The 18,655-nt window shown below is 35.3% G+C and overlaps 1 protein-coding gene across 2 annotated transcripts in view; it reads right to left on the bottom strand.

Annotated features, from left to right (window-relative positions):
• CFAP54 (cilia and flagella associated protein 54) overlaps nucleotides 1-18,655 on the bottom strand; it is a 252,306-nt gene that overhangs the window by 209,858 nt on the left and 23,793 nt on the right. For both annotated transcript variants that reach the window (XM_019732067.2, XM_019732066.2), the window contains exons 6-12: nucleotides 16,259-16,402; nucleotides 14,336-14,449; nucleotides 14,111-14,212; nucleotides 9,774-9,972; nucleotides 2,774-2,955; nucleotides 2,530-2,692; nucleotides 2,075-2,160 (exon numbers count right to left, since the gene is read on the bottom strand). In XM_019732067.2, the coding sequence (XP_019587626.2) occupies nucleotides 2,075-2,160; nucleotides 2,530-2,692; nucleotides 2,774-2,955; nucleotides 9,774-9,972; nucleotides 14,111-14,212; nucleotides 14,336-14,449; nucleotides 16,259-16,402 (990 nt within the window). The remainder of the gene's footprint in view (nucleotides 1-2,074; nucleotides 2,161-2,529; nucleotides 2,693-2,773; nucleotides 2,956-9,773; nucleotides 9,973-14,110; nucleotides 14,213-14,335; nucleotides 14,450-16,258; nucleotides 16,403-18,655) is intronic.

The raw sequence follows: 18,655 nt of genomic DNA, 5'->3' as shown, positions 1-18,655 counted from the left end.
TTTAGCGGTTAATTAGGCATAAAGGTGAAGTCTTCATGAATGGGATTAGTGCCCTTATAAAAAGGACCCCCAGAGTCTCTCGCTGTCTTTTCATCAAATGAGGACACAGCAAGAAGACAGCTATTTATATACCAGGAGGCGAGCAGACTGGACACCAAATCTGCCAGTGCCTTGATCTTGGATTTCTCAGCCTCCACAACTGTAAGAAATAAATGTTTGTTGTTGAAGTCACCCAGTGGCATTTTTGTTACAGCAACCTGAACGGACAAAGACATACACCAAATCATTTCACCCTCATAACAACCTATGAGAGGAGTACTATCTCATCAACCCCACTTTACTGTTACTGTCATCCCCACTTTACGGATGAGCAAGCTGAAGCACAAGATGATTGTTTTTTCCCCAAGATGAAATGACAGAAAATAGCAGATCCAGGATTCAGACCCATGAAGTCTAACTCCAGAGACCTTACTCTTAACAAACGCTCTAGGCTACTTCTGGCTCTCTAAGAAGAAGTTTCAAACATTTTTTGGCAAGTATGTAAACCAATTAGTTCTATCCAAATCTGAAATGTTTATATTCTTTTTAAAATTTCTGTATCATAGGGCAGCCGGATGGCTCAGTTGGTTAGAGCGCCAGCTCTCAATAGCAAGGTTGTCGGTTCAATTCCTACATGGGATGGTGGGCTGTGCCCCCTGCAACTAAAGATGGAAAACGGTTACTGGACTTGGAGCTGAGCTGCACCCCCTACAACTAGATTGAAGGACAACAACTTGGAGCTGATGGGCCCTGGAGAAATACACTATTCCCCAATATTCCCCAATAAAAATTTTTTTTTAAATCTGTATTGTAATAATAAAGAATGGGGCAGGGAGGAGGGTTGAACTAGCAAGGGGAGAGGGAATAGAAGCTGGGAAAGGATATAAACCAGGGATAAGAGACATGAAGAAACTAAACAGACCAGGGATAAGAGACTTGAAGAAACTAAACAGAATGTCACATTGGTGTCAATAGATGACCCAGAATGAATTACTTGGCTTTTTTCAAAAGAAATGTAAAGTTACTCATTATATCTGATCTAGAAAGGTAACGAGTTTATGATTATAACATGAAACTTTAAGCTCCTTTGGAGCACCTCTAGGATTTAATTTGTATATGTAGCACCTTAGTACAGTGTTTGGGAACATAACAGAGATGAATAAATGTTTCTTGAATTGAACTGAACTAAATTAAGACATGCATGATTTTTTTAAAAGCAGATAGCTGAAAATTCCTTGCTCTTTTCAGCCTTGATTGAAATTTTTTGGTTTAGTTCTCCCACTATAATCGTTATATTTGCTACCAAATACTTTTCTTTCAAAAATTAAATAACTGTCACATATTATAACATAATTGAATAAACCCAGAAGAAATAGAAAATACTATAACAGTAGAACGTCTCAAATCCCTTACTATGTGTTACTTATTTGAACAAAAGTTAATACACAGTGTTCTATAATTGTGGTTTTCAAACTTCTTTATAACAGTAAAATCAAACTTTCAAATGAAATTCTATCAGAACCTCAATTAATAAAAACAGATTAGGGTGTTACTATGAAATCTGGGCTCCTGAGGAACCTCAGAGAAAACTGGGGATCCCTGGCATTCAGTTTTAAAACCAGTGCTATATTAGTTTTACTTAAACATTCATACCCACAAAAAAAGTCACTGCTAAATACTGGCCATTGTGTGCAAAGGGACTTCAAATAATAAACAGACTTTGTACTTATGGACTAAAAGCAGTATTTCATTAAGAATATTAACTCTTCATTAAAACCACTGCCTCATTTCTTTATTAGAAATATAGCTAGCCTAGAAATTTCCCAAAAAGTAAGACTGAGACCCAAAATGATGACAATAATAAAGAGAGACTTAAAATTACAAGTCAGGATATAACTCAATCTCTTATTCTGATGATTACAAAATATAGAATTTTGGCAAGATGCAATTCTTGTGATATTTTAAATCAGATTATAAAGGAGGTACAATAGCCTCTTTCAATCCATTTAAAAATTATCCAACATTGTTATTTCACCTGGGGAGAGGTGCAGACACAGGAATACAAGGTTGCTGCTAAATAGAAAATGTCTTCTGAATATCCATAAGTCTTCATACAAGAGTCTCAATTCATAAAGTAGAGGAAAATGAAACAAAAAAAAATCAATTACAAAATTTCAAATAGAAAAGGCACAGAAACATAGCAATTGTACAAAAATGACACACATGATATCTAGAATCCTGCAAGATCTGGCGCCCGGCTATTTCTCTGACTTCACCTCCTCCACATTCTCAGATTCTATGATCACCACCAGTGCACTCCACTCATACATGCCTCCTTGCTGTTCCCTCAACAACCAAGCACGTGCTCACCTCAGGACCTTTGCACTTCCTGCTCCCACTACCTTGAACATTCTCTCACCTCACCCATAAAGAGCATATTTTATCAGATAAAATTATACTAATTATTCAAAAAGGCAAATAAATACTCACCATGAAAAGCAGTTCTTTTAATGTACAACGTTGACTGTTCTTCTCTGTAGTTTTCCAAAGGAAAAATCAAATCTTTGTTCTTCTTTACATTGATTAAAGGTTCTATTGCCATAAGAAGAGTTAAATCCTTCTCTGCTTTCTTTGACTCTGGATCATCCTGTCTCTAAGAAAATTATATCCCATAAGTTAATTAGTAATTCAGTATCATCCTAATATAACAAATTAATGGTTTTGCATATATTACCTGGAGAAAATCAATAAGCTGCCCAGCTGATGATTCAAATAAACTCCATTCCTCATAGGTAAAAGCTAATTTTATAAATTTCACAGCAGCATCCATAGAAATACCATTTTTTCTATTTATAATAAGTTGCAGAAGAGATGTTTGTGGAAAACCAAGCATTCCATCTGTACCAATATTTGACACTAGGAAAGGAAAGAGAGAGGTTTGAATGTTATTCATACAAATAAATAGTTACTAAATATTAACCATCAGGCACTAGGGAAACAATGGAAAAGAAAGACAATCCAGGCCTTCACAGAGTTTACACTCTCGTGGGGGAAAGAAGAAATCTTAGTGGGCAAATTCAGGGTGTCATGGGGACAGAGTGGAAGGGCATCAAACATAGGCTTAGGATAGGAGAGCAATCAGGGAAGGCTATTCATGGAGTGTCAAACATATTTGTAGAGCTACATATAACAAATAGAAGCTCAAGGAAGAAATCTAAAAGAGGAGTATAACTTTCAAAGTCATCATTATATAGCCATAGTAAATGATAGAATCAGCAACGGACGACATACAGCTGCCTGAGACAGAACACTAAGGAACACCAACATGTAAGAGAAGGGCAGAAGGAGAAACAGTGGCAAATAAAAATGTTTAGAGAGAAAGGACTAGTCAACAGCAACAAATACTACAGAGAGTAAAGGGTTGCCCTGAAAAGTGACCCTTGGATTGAGCAATAAGGAGACCATCAGGGCATGCTCAGCAGAGTGCTGGGGACAGAAGACTGCTTACGTACAAGAAGGAAGAAAAAAAAATTGGAACAATGAAAATAGACAATTCCTTCAATAAATCTGATTCTAACAAGAGGAAGAAATACAGGGAAGAAGCTGAAAGAGGACAAGGAATGAAGGGAGAGTTCGGAAAGAGTAGGCTTAAAGACCTAAAGAGGAAGAGAAGAAACATACGATTTTTAATAAGAGACAGTGGAAAGGATGGGTGCAGACGAAGACAAATCTTCAGATTTGGGTGAAGGATGTCAAGGAAACTCTCATCTGAGATCTTGTATTTTCCTGTTAAGATGATCCCAACCTGTGGCACAGAGACTCCCTGCCCTCACACAGGTGTGTGCACGCAAATGCAAGCTCACACATCCTAAACTCACTTAGAAGCACACAAGCTAAGGCCTTTCATCCCTCCTTCCAGGTGGACTCTCTAGCCAAGTCAGCTGATGTTCCACGGCAACAGAAGGTAAAGTAAACTCATGAGAAAAGAAAATTAAAAGCACAAACACCTTGAAACAAAGACTACAAATGACGACATCTTTTACCAGAGGAAGCATAAAAATGGAACAGAGTGAACCACAGCTTACGCTTAATAAGTATTCTCTCAAAGAAATAAGAAAAGATAGATAAGAGACAAGAAGCAAGAACATACTGCTATAAAAGAGAGTCAAATGGGTACTAAGAATAAAGTATATTATTAGTGAAACAAAGAATTCAATAGATGAACAGAATAGAGCAGCGAGAACCAAAGAACAAATTAGTGACCTGGAAAATCAGATTGAGAAACCTTACCAGAAGGCAATAGAAAGGAATAAAGAGATAAAAATAATGAAATAAATAAGATGTGGAGAATGGAAGTGTTAACATTTATCTATTAGGACCCATGGAGAATTAAGTAAACGTAAGTGAAGTAATGAAGAAGTAACATGAAAAAATTAAAGAAAGATGTCAGACCTCAAAGTACTGCCTGTACTACTAAATCCACCCCTACACCCAATATAATGAAGTGTAAGAACATCATAGAAAAGAAAAAAATATAAAAGCTAAATCCAGGGCAGGCCAGTTGGCTCAGATGGTTAGAGTGCAGTGCTCATAACACCAAGGTCACCGGTTCAATTCCCACATCAGCCACTGAGCTGTGCCCTCCACACCTAAATTGAAAACAATGATTTGACTTGAGCTGACGGGTCCTGGAAAAACACACTGTTCCTCAATATTCCAAAATAAAATAAAATATAAAATAAAACAAAATAAAATAAAAGCTAAATCCATAAAACAACAAGATTTAAACTGACTTCTCAACACTATACAGCTGGCCCTTGACCCTTGGCTGTTTGTCCTTTGGGCCTTTGAGCATTTGACCCATGGCCTGCTCCTAATGCTTTGGAAATATGCTTTCTCTTCTAATAATGGCCGTTGAGCCACTGCCTTCTGCTCAGCTTACTTCTACCTCTTTGAAGTGTACTTTTTCTTCTAATAAACCGCTCTTTCACCATAAAAAAAAAAAAGAAAAAACACCATATGAAAGATTGTAGGGAAATATTTCTAAAATTTTAAAAGAAACAAACTTTTAAGCAAACTATTATATCCAGATAAACTATTTCAAAGTTCTTAGAGTTTACATTTCAGCAAAAAGAAATTAATTTAGAAAGAAGCAGTGGAAAATGGGAAGTAAGGATGAAGAAAACAGGTTAAGAAATGTATTTACTGTATTAAAAAGCAATGACTAGGACTTGCATTAAGAACAGACAAAGAACGCTCAAAACTCAACAGAAAAAATAAACAATCTAATTAGAAAATGGGCAAAAAAACACTGAAGACGGTGTAAAGATGGCAAATGAAAAGATAAGCACATAAAAGGATATTCAGCATCATTAGCTATCAGGGAAAAGCAAATTAAAACCACACTGAAACATCACTACATAATTCTCCAAATGGCTAAAACAAAACAAAAAATCATGGTACTACCAAATATTGTTGAGGATGAAACTGGATCATCATACATTGCTGGTGGAAATGTAAAATGGTAGTCATCCTTGAAAATAGTATGGCATTTCTTACAAAATTAATATATACTTAACATATGATCCAGCAATTGTACCTTGAGCATTTATCCCAGAGAAATGAAAATTCATGTTCACACAGAGACCTGTACTCAAATATTCATAGTAGCTTCATTCCTAAGAGACAAAAACTGGAAACAACTTAAATGTCCTTCGGCAGGTGACTGGTTAAACAAACTGTGATACACCCACAACATGAAATACTACTCTGCAACATTAAGAAGTGAATTATTAATACACATAACACCTTCGATACATCTCAAGGGAATTATACTGAGTGAAAAGCACACATATAGTCACCTAGTTTATGACAAAGGGATAGTATTAGCAAATAAGGAAAGGAAGGTGTCCTCAACAAATGGTACTGTGTCAACTGGATATTATATTGAAACAAATAAAACTTGATTCCTACCTCATACCAACAAAAAAAGATCCAAATTTAGACCTAATGTTAGAGGTAAAATAATAAAGTTTCTAGAAGAAAGCATAGAAATATATCTTTATGACACTAGGGTAGCAGACATTTCTTAAACATGACACAAAAATGGTTAACTATAAAGGATATACTGATAAATTGGCCTACATTAAAATTAAGAATTCCTGTTACGATTAGAGACTACATAAAAAAGTGAACCAGAAAACAAAGAAACAAGTAAGCAAACCTAAACTTGGCTCTCTGAACTTTGACTCTAGGCACAGGAGAAAAAAACTATTCATGGAGAATCTATGCCCACAAGTCATAGATTTGGGACCCAACTTCACAACAGAATATGTGTAACATAAAGCATAGGGAGATACCATTTCATATCTACCAGACTGGAAAATTTTAAAGTGAAAATACCAAATATTAGACAAAATAAGGAACAAGGGGAACTCTCATTCACTGCTCTTGAACATTAACTTTGGAAAGCAATTTTGCATTATCTGGTAAAGTCATAGATATACATCCTATGCAATATTGATTTCATTCCACTACTAAGTATGTAAATAGTTGAAAACCCCATGAACCTTTGCTTTAAGAAACATGTATAAGAATGGTCTTTGCAACAGAAAATATAACAGCCCCAAACTGGAAGCAGTTCAGATCCATTCACAGATGACTAAGCCAAGTGGAAGATTCATACAATAGAGTACTACAGCAGAGAAAATGAATGAATTATAGCTACAGATCCTAGTACAAACATAATATAGAGTAACAAAAACCCCAATACATACATTAAGATTGCATTTGCCTTCATAGTCTTACCATATACTATAAAGATAAAACCAGGATCAGATCCCTACTGACCCAAATCCTATATCTAGGTTATAGGTTCTTTAGACCAACGACTATATTCATAGTTGTACCCAGAAAACCTAGGAGACCACCAGACATAAAGAAGATACCCAGTAGATAATTGTTGAATGAATGAATGAATTTTGGACACAAAAACAAAACAAAACTAAAAGAATTCCTGTTCCTTAACAGCTATAATTCGGAGAATGAAAAGGCAAGCCACCAAATGAGAAAAGATGTTTCCAGTACATGCAGTCAGTAAAAGACTTGCATCTGGAATCTATCAAGAATTCTTTAAACCAGTAAGAAAAAAGCAAACAGCCCAATAGAAAAATGGGGAAAAGATCTTGGTTTGCAAACTGGCTCCCATACATGCAGGTCAAAGAGAGATCAAAGAAAGAGGCAGACCTTCAGCTGGGTAAGTGGTAGTTTTAATGAGCAAGGGAACTTGCATCTGAGGCTTGTCTTAGGTAGCTGCAAGACCAGTAGATTTCCACATCCGCCCACCAAAAGTTTATAGGGAGGATTTAACTAATGGGGTCAGTCACCTATACTATCCAGATGGTCCCTACAGCACCTTACTCTCTCAAAACTATGTCTTTGAAATGGCTACTAATGTGAACATAGTAGGACCTGTACATTGCAAGGACAGGATAGGAGGAAGGAGCCTCTAATGGCCCAGGTCCAGCTCACAGGTCAACTGTAGTCACATCCTCTTGATGACCTCTTCCAACAGATCTGAACTTACACTTCACAACAGGATATCCAAATAGTAAAGAAATGTATGAAAAGGTGCTCAACTTCAGCAGTTATCAGAAAAACGCAAATGTATTCCATAATGGAATTCTACTGAATTCACACAACAATGGACAAAATAAAAAAGACACATATCTAAATATCAGAATCTGGAGCAATTAGAACTCTCATATAATGCTGATGGGAGTGTAAAAAATTTACTTAGAAAAAATCACTTTGGAAAGCAATATGGGCTAAAGTAAAATATATGCATACACTATGTTGTAACAAAATTCCACACCAACAGAAATGCATAGCAGATGATGTTAACACATCTCCCTCATCAAAATAAACAGGCCAAAAAAATAGTAGGAATAAAGAAAATTTAACTACATTATTTACAAGCTATATATATAAAGCAACGTACCCAACAACAAAGAATATGTAATCTTTTCAAATACATAGAGGCTGTTTACCAAAACTGACCACAAATTAGGTTATAAACACATCTCAACAAATTTCAATGGTTTCAAATACTACAGAACATGTTTATGACCACAGTATAATTAAGCTAGAAATCAGTAACAAAAAAAAATAATAATAATTAGAATGTTTCTATATGTTTTGACTCATGCATGACCCATATAGCACAGAAGAAGTCATAATGGGAATTAAAAAATATTCTTAACTAAATGGTAATGTGGTAAGATAAAGCAAAATTTCAGGTACATAGCTACAGCTGCATTTAGAGAGAAGTATCTTTATATATAAATATATATATATATATATTAAATAAGGGTAAATCCTGAAAATCAATGATCTAAATCTCCAAGTCAATCATTTTTTTAAATCAGCAAAATAAAGCCAAGAAAAATAAATTAAAGGAAATAAGAAAAAAACAAAATAACATGAAAAACAAATATACAATAGAGAGGTTGAACAAAGTCAAATATTCCTCCAAAAGACTAATGAAATTGTAGACTTCTAGTGCAACCAGTGAAATGAGAGAAAAGGCAAAATTACAACTATCAGGAAAGAAAAAGGGGACTCCACTGCAGATCTTACAGATGTTAAAAAGGTCATAATGAGATATTAAAAATTTAATTAAAATTTGAAAATATTAGATAAAAACAAAAATCGTCAAGGAAAGTGCAATTTATCAAACAGATAGAAGATTTTTTTAATGAAAAGAAAGCCTAAATCATTTTATGTCTATGAAAGAAATTTAATCCATAGTTAAAAATCTTTCCACAAAGAAAATTAGGTCCAAATGGCTTAACCAGTAAAGTCAACCAAACATTTAGAAAAAAATGACACCAATCTGACACAAATTGTTCCAGGTAATAGAGAAAGAGTGTGTACCTCTTAACTCTTTTTGTGAGGCCAACATGACCTTGATATTAAAACCTAAAAAGGACATTACAAGAAAGGAAAATCTCGCTCATGAACAGAGAGGCAAAAATATTAAACATTAGCAAAAAAAAAACACCAATATATCAAAAGGATTATCCTCACCTCTACATTAGGTTTATTCCCAAAATACACGGTGATTAAAAATTAGATAAGTTATCAATGTAATTCACCATATTAACAGAAATAAAACAGAAAAGCCCTTGATCAACTCAATAAATCTCATTAAATCCAGAAAAAGCTTTTGATGAAATTCAACTACTCAGGGTTTAAAACAAACAAATAAACAAATAAAACAAAGCAAAACAAGAATAAATACCAAACTCCTTAGTCTGTAAAAGAGTATCTGAAAAAATCCTTTAGCAAATATCAAAATTAGTGGTAAGTGTTGAAAGCTTTCCATTAGCGATCATAAATGAGACAAGGATATCTGCTCTCACCACTTCCATTCCATGTTTTATTGGAGATCATATTCAGTGCAATAAGCCAAGAAATGTAAGAAAAAAGAAATAAAAACTTTTAAGAATTAGAAAGAAATATGATTGTCATTATTTACAGATGATTGTATACATTTAAAAATCCAAAAGGAAATCTACTAATAAATTATTTGAATTATCAATTGAGTTTAGCAAGTTTTCTCAATTCATAATCAATAAAAATTGGATATGAGTTTATGGATGGACTACCACACTAAAAACTTATCTTACTCCTGTTCTACAATACAATATTATTTATCTCAACAAGTTATTTACTTATCAAAAGTTCTTTTCCTGCTATAAACAGTTCTGAGACAACATCACGAACTTCTACTTCATCTGTAACAACAGGTCCAGTTTGCAGTGTTCGCCTATTTGAATCAGAAAGAGCTTCCAAGACAGCCAGAAACTGGGATGCAGTGCTATCAAACATCTCATCCAACAACCGTTCGGTGACAGTACGTGGCCACGGCAACTAGAATTAAAAAACAAAACAAAAAAAGAACAGTCCATTTTTTAAAAGTTCTACAATATCTGATGTTACATGGCAAAGATAAGTAAGACATGCTTAATCAATGTTAAAAGAAAGAGTGGTTGGCCTATCATTGAGATGGCTGCTTTTATGATTTTCATTTTTTTGAGGTATCATTCCAGACTCCATTAAAGTTCATGTCATGCTGCCATTATATCAAACACTTTGGTATTTCTTTGCGTTTTTTCCAAGGCAATATAAAAAGGCTGTTCAACACTATCTTGTTAGGGCAGCATCAGTCTCCATAGGCTTTGTGGTATCCAAATTACACCCTTGAAGAACTGATACTAAAACTTCGGTTGTTTAAGAATCTCTCAGGAGTGCTTTTCAGATTCACAGACCACATCTCCAGAGATCCAGTGGGTCTGAGTGGGACATTTTTAATAAGCACCGTAGAAAATTCTAATGCAAAAGGTCCTCAAACCCAAATGTGAGACAATATTTTATATAAATAACTGGTTTTATGCTAGTTAACTCTGAGGAAGAGTTGACCAGCGGTATGCGAATAAACTAGTAACTGTTAAAGCCCTGTGTGCATTCCCAGGCCCTCTGCTTTGAACAGACCCAGAATGATTTCACCTCCCTCAGATCGCTTGCCTCCACACTTTATTCTCTCCGACAAATTACCTGCTCTCTGTATTTAGGTTACAAGAAAATAAGAAAGGTAGCTCTAGTTGGCTTTTCTAGAATCCATGTCCAGTTAGAACATACCCATCATATTCCCCATGATTCCTTTGTTTCTTTCCTGTTCTTAGGGCAAAGTCAGAAAGACAAAAAAACAAAAGCAGGGATAAAACCCAAATAGATTACAGTAAATTTTTTTTAAAATATCATAGGAAAGTTAGCAAAAAGTGGAACAGAATATTTATCAAAGCTATAGATGAATACCAAATAAAGGACTTTAAAATATAAATATTTAAAAGAGCTATAAAAAAGATTTAAAGCCCAAGCAATTTAAAAAATGGATTGCTATCAAGCACGACAAGGAAAATATTAATGTCTATAAAAACAATGAGCTTATTCAAGCATATTTTAAAAATTAAAATCTCTAGTAGATAAATGTTCAAAGACTGAAAGATAATTTACAAAAAAAGGAAACAGAGTAAACACAAATATAAGGGAAAGTTTAATCCAAAAAATAAAGATAAAACAAGCCATTTTATGAAAATTGAATTATAAAAAAGTAAAGAAATCATAGTATCAAAACAATCATTGCTTGTGGCGAAATTGGTACATACCAATTGGTTGTCACCTTTAAGAACATACTTTGGAAATTAATTCGGCAATACATATCAAGAGAAATAAAAGTGTATCCTTTAATTTAAATCCTACACCTAGAAGTTGATCCATAACAAATAAAAGATTGAAAAATATAATTTAAGATGTTGATTACATCAATATTAATTATAGCAAAGAATTGGAAACAACTAAAATAATAGTAACAAAAATACTAGACAAATTCTGGTTCATGTACTGCATAGTGCATATAAGACCGTTTTAAATGTAAGGACAGATAAGAAGCTGGATGACGCAAACCATGCAGTCTGTTCCACTTCTAAATCCTGTGGTTTCCATGATACCTACTATATAAGATGCATTATGTTAATTCCCCAACATAGTATACCTACCCCAGTCAAGCACTGTCCCCCAATAAACTTTGCTTACTCCTGCTTTCAAGCTATGATCATGCTCTAATCCTTTACTTAGAATGTTTCCCCCCTTTTGCTCTCTATAGTCAAATCCAGATCATTATCCTGAAATCATTCAAAAAGACAGAACTGCAATTTAGTCTTTTCTATATTCTACCACAGTTGAAACAACAATAAGTGTTCAGTATATGGCTATAGAATGAATGAATGAAAAATAAATAATAGCAATAACTAATATTTACCCAGGACCTACTATGTGCCAGGATCATTCTAAGGGCTTTACATGTAACTCATTACTACCATTATTTCCTCCTTAATACTCATGACAAGCTATAATTATTTTATTTATTTACTATGTAATTTCTTCACTGGAATGTAACCTCCATCCATCTTGTTCACATAGCAGTACTCTAAAAATATTTACTGAACAAATCACTAAACAGTCAATCATTAGGAGTCTGAATTAGTAGTCCTTAAAAGAATCCTTTGAAAATCAAAATGATTTACTTTGAGTTAACAACTAACTGCCTTACACACTCAAAAATGTTTTATAAAATAGATTTAATACATATTAAAATTACTTTCTTTTGTAGGAAATATATAATAAAATTATTTCATACATATAAAGCAGAACCTTCTGCAAAATATGTCAAAGTAATATACTATGACTTTATAAAAAGGGTATTTTGACTATTCTCTGTCAAAACTACCCACTGAACAATTATAATTTTTTCCTAAAAAGATATACCATATAATTTCCATATAATGATGATCTTATAAGAAACTAGAAATTAATGTTTTTTAATGTAATGCTATCTGGAATTTTAAACATTTTTTTTTGAAAATATATTTATTTTTTATACTAGGATGATTATAAATCAAGTCCTAACAATGTGCTCATTAATGACAACCTCACAACTTTCAATACTTAAATTTGGTTTGCTTAAAGAAAAAAATGTTAACGAGAAAATAAGACTTGTCCCCTGCTTTCTTACAAACACTACAGCATTACTAGTTAACAGCACCAGGTGAAGGCAGTTCAACAGCTCATCCATGAAATTACTATAATTCAGCACATTACCAACCCCACCAATTACACACCATTGGATGGTAAAGGATATGATTTAAAAGGGCTGCATGAAACGTACTTCTGGGCTCAGTGGTCAATATTTCATAGTCACACTAAGTAGCAATAAAAAGCTACCATGTCCAAATAATACCTGAATTTAAGTATTATGATTTATTTAAAATTTAAGAAAAGAATTACTTCTAAATGTTGTTAAGAACCAGAGAACAGCAGTCACTGCAGTAGAGAGAAAACACTGGACTAGAGACCCAAGTTCTGTTCCCAGTGCTTCCAGCAGCTGCCTTGGTGACCTTGAGCCAGTAATTTAAATACTCTGGGCTTTATTTTCCCCATCTTAGAAAAGGACTGAAGCACGTGATTTCTAAAATCCCTTCCAGATTCTGAGATTTTACTACTCTTCTGTTAGAAACTGCTCTTCTTCCCCCTCACTTTCCTTTTCAGTCTCCACAAAGAAGCTTACAGAAGAGAGTTTATGACCATCTACAACAGTCAGGGAAAGCTTCGAAGAAATATAGACCCAGCCTTAAGGAATACTGATATTCAGAAAGGTAACAGGGAAGACGGTGGAAGAAGGAAAAGGGCACAAGGGAGGAGAGGCAGAGGACCCCACAAGGCATAACTAGATCCCAGGTGCCTCCTGCGATAGCCCTCACTGCTGCTAAATACCTTTGTGGCTGGAAGGGGTCCTGTGATGAGGTTTAACATGGGAGGAGAGACTGCTGTCACTTCCATGCTGGGTATTCCTGCCTTGTGTGAGACCCTCCAAAGCTCTCTGACAGAACCACCAGCAATTTTTGAAGTGAAGCCTGCTTGTCAATCTGGCCCTGAGCAGCGGTCATGAGCAGAGCCACCTGATAACTGTAATAACTTGACTCCAGTGGGAAATAAATAGTTTTAAGCCATGGAGATATGGGGGTTGTTTGTTGCTACACTTTGACCTACTTCCTAAACACTCCCAAAGGGGAAACCTGAAGTGGATGAGAAAAGGTGCCACCACCTTCTCTCCAACCTCAAAGACTTCTAAACTAACACCAAGCTGTCAAAACAAAGGCCTCTGTGGAACCACTCAGAGGCCTGTGCGTTGGCACCTTTCCCAGCCTCTTTTTCGGCCTCTTGTCCTTTAAAGCTACAAAACTGGGATTGTGTGAAGGTACAAAAAGCTTTGAGGAAGGGATGAAGTGAGGTAGTGTCCAAATTGGGAAGGCATTCTTCTCTCTATTTGCCACTGGTGCAGAGAATAGGGTTGCAAGGTTTAATATTTAATGACAAGGCTTAAAAGATTCAGAGATATAATACAAATACACCAAAAATGAGTCTGAAACAGAGAAGACAGTCTTAGACTTACAGTTTGTACTTCCCTTAGGTTAATTCTTATCTTGGGTCTAAACAAATTTTTGTTTTTTCTTCTAGACTCAAATACTCCTCGTTTGAAGATCATCACCGCCATCTGCCTCAAAAAGAAGAATTATATATGAAGCACCAGTGGGATGCTTTTCCCCACTACTAACAGCAAGCACTTCATCAACTGTAGAATGCAGTCAATTTCTTTTATTTCATGAAATTTTTATACCTTTATTGTGGCCTCTCTGTAATATGCTCTGGATTCTTCCTGTGATTGTGAGGATGCCATTAATTCCAGTTGCCTTAACTCATCAATTTTAGCTAAAGCACGCCGAGCAAATGCCTAGATGCAATTAAAATAAATTTAACTCATAATAAGTTAAGAGCGTAGTGATTAAAAATGTATCAAGACAGCATGTTTTATTCTCCCAGACATTTAATTGGTGAATTAAACTCTAGGCTGATGCTGACTCTCTATAACACAGTAGCTATCCAATCTATCACTTCCTATAAGCACCACTAAATTCTGTGGATCTAAAGTTAATACACTGTCAGATACGCTAACTTTATGAGTTAAGACATTTTAAAAGTAAGGAAAGCCAAATTCTAGGTTAGACACTAGCTTCATACATATTATAACATCTCCGGCATTGCACACACACACACACACACACACACACATCATACACACACACACACACATCATACACACACACACACACACACACACACTCACATATCCTCCTCAGTGTTCTTCTTGAATCCTAACCTTCCTACCAAAACACACTGTATTATCTATTCAAATGTTCACATTGCCCATTAAATTGTGAGGTCTTTATAGGGTCTTATTCATTTTCGTATCTCTAGTACCCACCATATAGGAAGTATTTATTTATATCAGAAGAAAGGAAGGAAGAAGGAAGGCTTGCTTATTTAATCAGATCACCATTATTATAACTCTCTAGAGATAATAACAAAAAGAGTTCAAGTCACGTAATTTATTTTATCAGTTCTTTGAAATAGTGCATTTATAATTTACAATTTTAATGACGATGCTTCTAGACCACAATAAAAACATATATGAAGTGTTAAATTTTTCTGGAAGGAAGAATTCCATTGGAATCAAGTGGTCAACACTATGTATGTAAATGTTCCATTCCCTGGTAATTTGAATAGCTATAGAACTATGCCACCACGAACACACTACAATTAACTATACATACATGGTGAGTAATTTCTGGAATGTATCCTAGGCTAGAAAATGTATCCCACAAGGGCTGTATTAGGCTATTCACCTGCCTCTGGACCACTACCATCCAACCCTTCAGAATTAGTTCGGGCAGGAAAAACTAAATGTAAAGGAGCCATTAACTGGCCAGATGATTTATTTATGGTTGTGAACAGGATATGAACAGGGATTTGTACAGCTGTGAAGGCTCTGTCCTGCACAAGACTTTCAGCCAAGTGGTTGAGTGAGGGCTGAAATCCAGCCCACACTGCACTCCACAAGCCATGCACACTGGTGCCGGTATGTGTTGGCTCAAAGAAAGGGGTGCCTATTTTAATTCTCACCAAGGCCCCATCCACTGACAAAGCAAGAACCGTGTGCTGTAGAGATGTGCATTTTTTCATTTGCATAGGGGTACTGGATAGGACAATAGAAGCCCCAACCAGTAGTTAAGTTATATTCCAAGTATTCAGTCAAAAAGATATACGAGAAAAGAGAAAAAAACGAACAAGAAATAGATGAAAATAAACAAACAAACAAATAGATAAATAATAAATAAAATGAGAGCTGGAATGGTAGGCGAATGGAATATAAAAGTAAACAGGGAAGGAAAGTAACTTGCATACAAAAATACGATGAGGAAGAAAAGATACCAGAAATCTTACTCAGAAAAGCAGCAAAGATGGTAGAAGTGAATAAAGAATAAAGGAGAGGGCAGAAAGCCGAGCAAGAAATCAGCAAAATAGAGAAGCCAAGCAAATTTCTGCAAATAAAGCCTAGGACTTTTGTCTTTGCTTCATTGCAATTCTTTGGGTTTTGTTTGTTTGTTTGTTTGTGATTTTCTTGCTGGGCATCTAAAGAAGAAAATGCTGCATAAGTTGTATTTTAAAATATTAGGATCCTCAGAATTAAAAAGTCGCCTACCTCCCCATGAATACCAGCTTGGCAGTCATAGTAGCACTGGCAGACAGCAGTATAAAGAGTAGCTCTCCACGTCAAGTACCTGACAGACAGCAGTGGGACCGAGGACTCCATACATACACTGGCCCACAGGAGAAATTCTAAGGCCTGAGAAAGAAAGGGCACAACTGAATGCATTTTCATTTTAAGCTAATAATTATTATTTTTATTTAATATAATCAGGTCATAAGTTGTGAGCACAAGTTGCTGACTACTTAAACCAAAAACACCATAAATAATGAGTCAAAAAAACTCAAGTATTTAAAAAGTAAAAGAATAATTTAGAGAACTCAATCTCAAGTTAACCACTTTAGAATGTCTTCCTTCTTAGCTCTTGAAGTCCCATGAACTCAGCTCATTTTTACTAATATATATAATCAAGTGTCAATGATAGTCTAGGCACTAATTCCAACAATACAACTGTTATTAGCTGGCCTGGAACCAATGCACGATTTTGAAAATAATCTGGTATATCAGAATAGGGAAAATGAAAAAAGCTTACAGTCTAGGGCCTGTGATACTTAGTAGAAACAGTTCAAGATTGGAATCAAATAGACCTGGGTTTCAGTCCTAAATTTATCACTCGGAGCTGTCATTTCACCTCTCCAGACCTCAATTTTCTCATCTGTAAAATGGGCATTTTGACACATCACAGCAGCGCTGTTATGTACGTGATATGCTAGGATGCCATTTGGCACATCGTGAGCACTCCATAAATGGTGCCTATTTCCAGTGGTGGGGAAAGCGGTCACCATTGTATTGGTCTGTCTGTAGGAATATAAGTAAAAGTTTCTTGCACTATTTTAACTGAATGAGTTTCCCCTATCAATCCATTGATAATTCTTTTTAAACATATTCTTCCCACAAACCCTACACTGGGAAACACTAGTTGACTATATATATATTCTTCAGTTAATTTTTTCAGATTTTTTTCCTTTCTTCAAATATATTCCAAAAGCTAAAGGGTAATTGGATTATGTTGCTCTTCATTTGACTGACTATAAGAAGAAATTTGATCTGTGCTCCACATATTTTTATAAAAAATATTACTAGGATGAAAATAAGAATCTGTGAGCTAAATGTCTCAGAATATCCATTTCTAAATTCTGTCCATGGAAATATTAGCCTTAACCAAGCAGGTCCTCCTATGTCTCCCTGAACTGCTGAGTACTTCCTCACTTGTCTCCCTGTCTTTACCTCACCATCGGCCTTCTTCTTATACTCCCCCTTCCTAATACACTGCCCTTACCTCCACCAGAGTTTCCCTTTAATATGCAAATTGGGTTGTGCACTCTTGTGCTTAAAACACTTCAGTGGCTCTCTGTTACCTGTATGACAAAGTACAAGCCTTATACACGGCATGCAAAGACAGTCCCTGCCTACCCCCACTCTCCGTTACTCTTGATCTTGCATCGTATACTTAAAGCTGGTCCAAAGTGCTTTCCATGGCACAAAACACACCTTAGTGGTCCAAATATGTGTGTCTTTGCTCACTGTGTTCACTCCTTCACCTGCCCTACAGGACCAAGATGAAACCCTACCTCCACTACTAGCAGTGTTACCTTGGACAGTTTACTTAAACTCCATGTGCCTCAGGTTCTTTATCTGCAAAATAGGTGTAACAGTGATTACCTGAAAGGATTGTTGGATGACCAAATGAATTAACACACACTAAATGCTTGGAACATAGTACACATAGTAAGTGTTAGCTTTGGTAATGACAATGAAGGAGGGAGGGGAAGCAGGAGAAGGGAGAGGAACAGCAAGAGCAGGAGGAGGAGGGAGAATACGGGGAAGAGTTGTTGAAAAGAAGTGTTTCCTAACGTCACTAGAGAGAAATGGCCATTGCCTCATTTCTGTCTCTGCTGTAATTGTGTTACGTGTGTGTGTATGATTTACATATATTTTATGTACACATATATCATATGTCACATACAATAGCATTAACATGCTCACATGTGTGATTCCAAACTAGACTGTGATCTCTTTGAAAATAGGAAAAGCACCTTATTCGTTTTTACATCACCTAGAATAGTGCCAGGTACATAACAGATATTCCCAAGTGCTATTAAATGAATTCACTGAACAACCCTAAAGCTAGCAGAACCAACCAAGAGAGCTAACAAATATTCTAGATTCTTAAGAAAATAATGATAATAAATTTGAACAACAGAATAAAGTCCCTCTTCCAGTAACAAATTTGACCTTAAATAATTAAGGAATTAATTAAGGAAAAGTATATGTACAGTAGTCAAATCCGCCTTGAAAAGGCAAATCAACAAAAAGGTCCAGGAGATGCATATATATTAAGCAAACCTACTAGACTGACAAAGTATTTAATAGCAAAAATAAATAAAACAC

This window comes from Rhinolophus sinicus, linkage group LG02 (assembly GCF_036562045.2).
Source record: "Rhinolophus sinicus isolate RSC01 linkage group LG02, ASM3656204v1, whole genome shotgun sequence".
NCBI classification, from domain to species: Eukaryota; Metazoa; Chordata; class Mammalia; order Chiroptera; family Rhinolophidae; genus Rhinolophus; species Rhinolophus sinicus.
The sequence above is the reverse complement of the archived record's forward strand: the minus strand, read 5'-3'. Positions and strand labels throughout refer to the sequence as shown.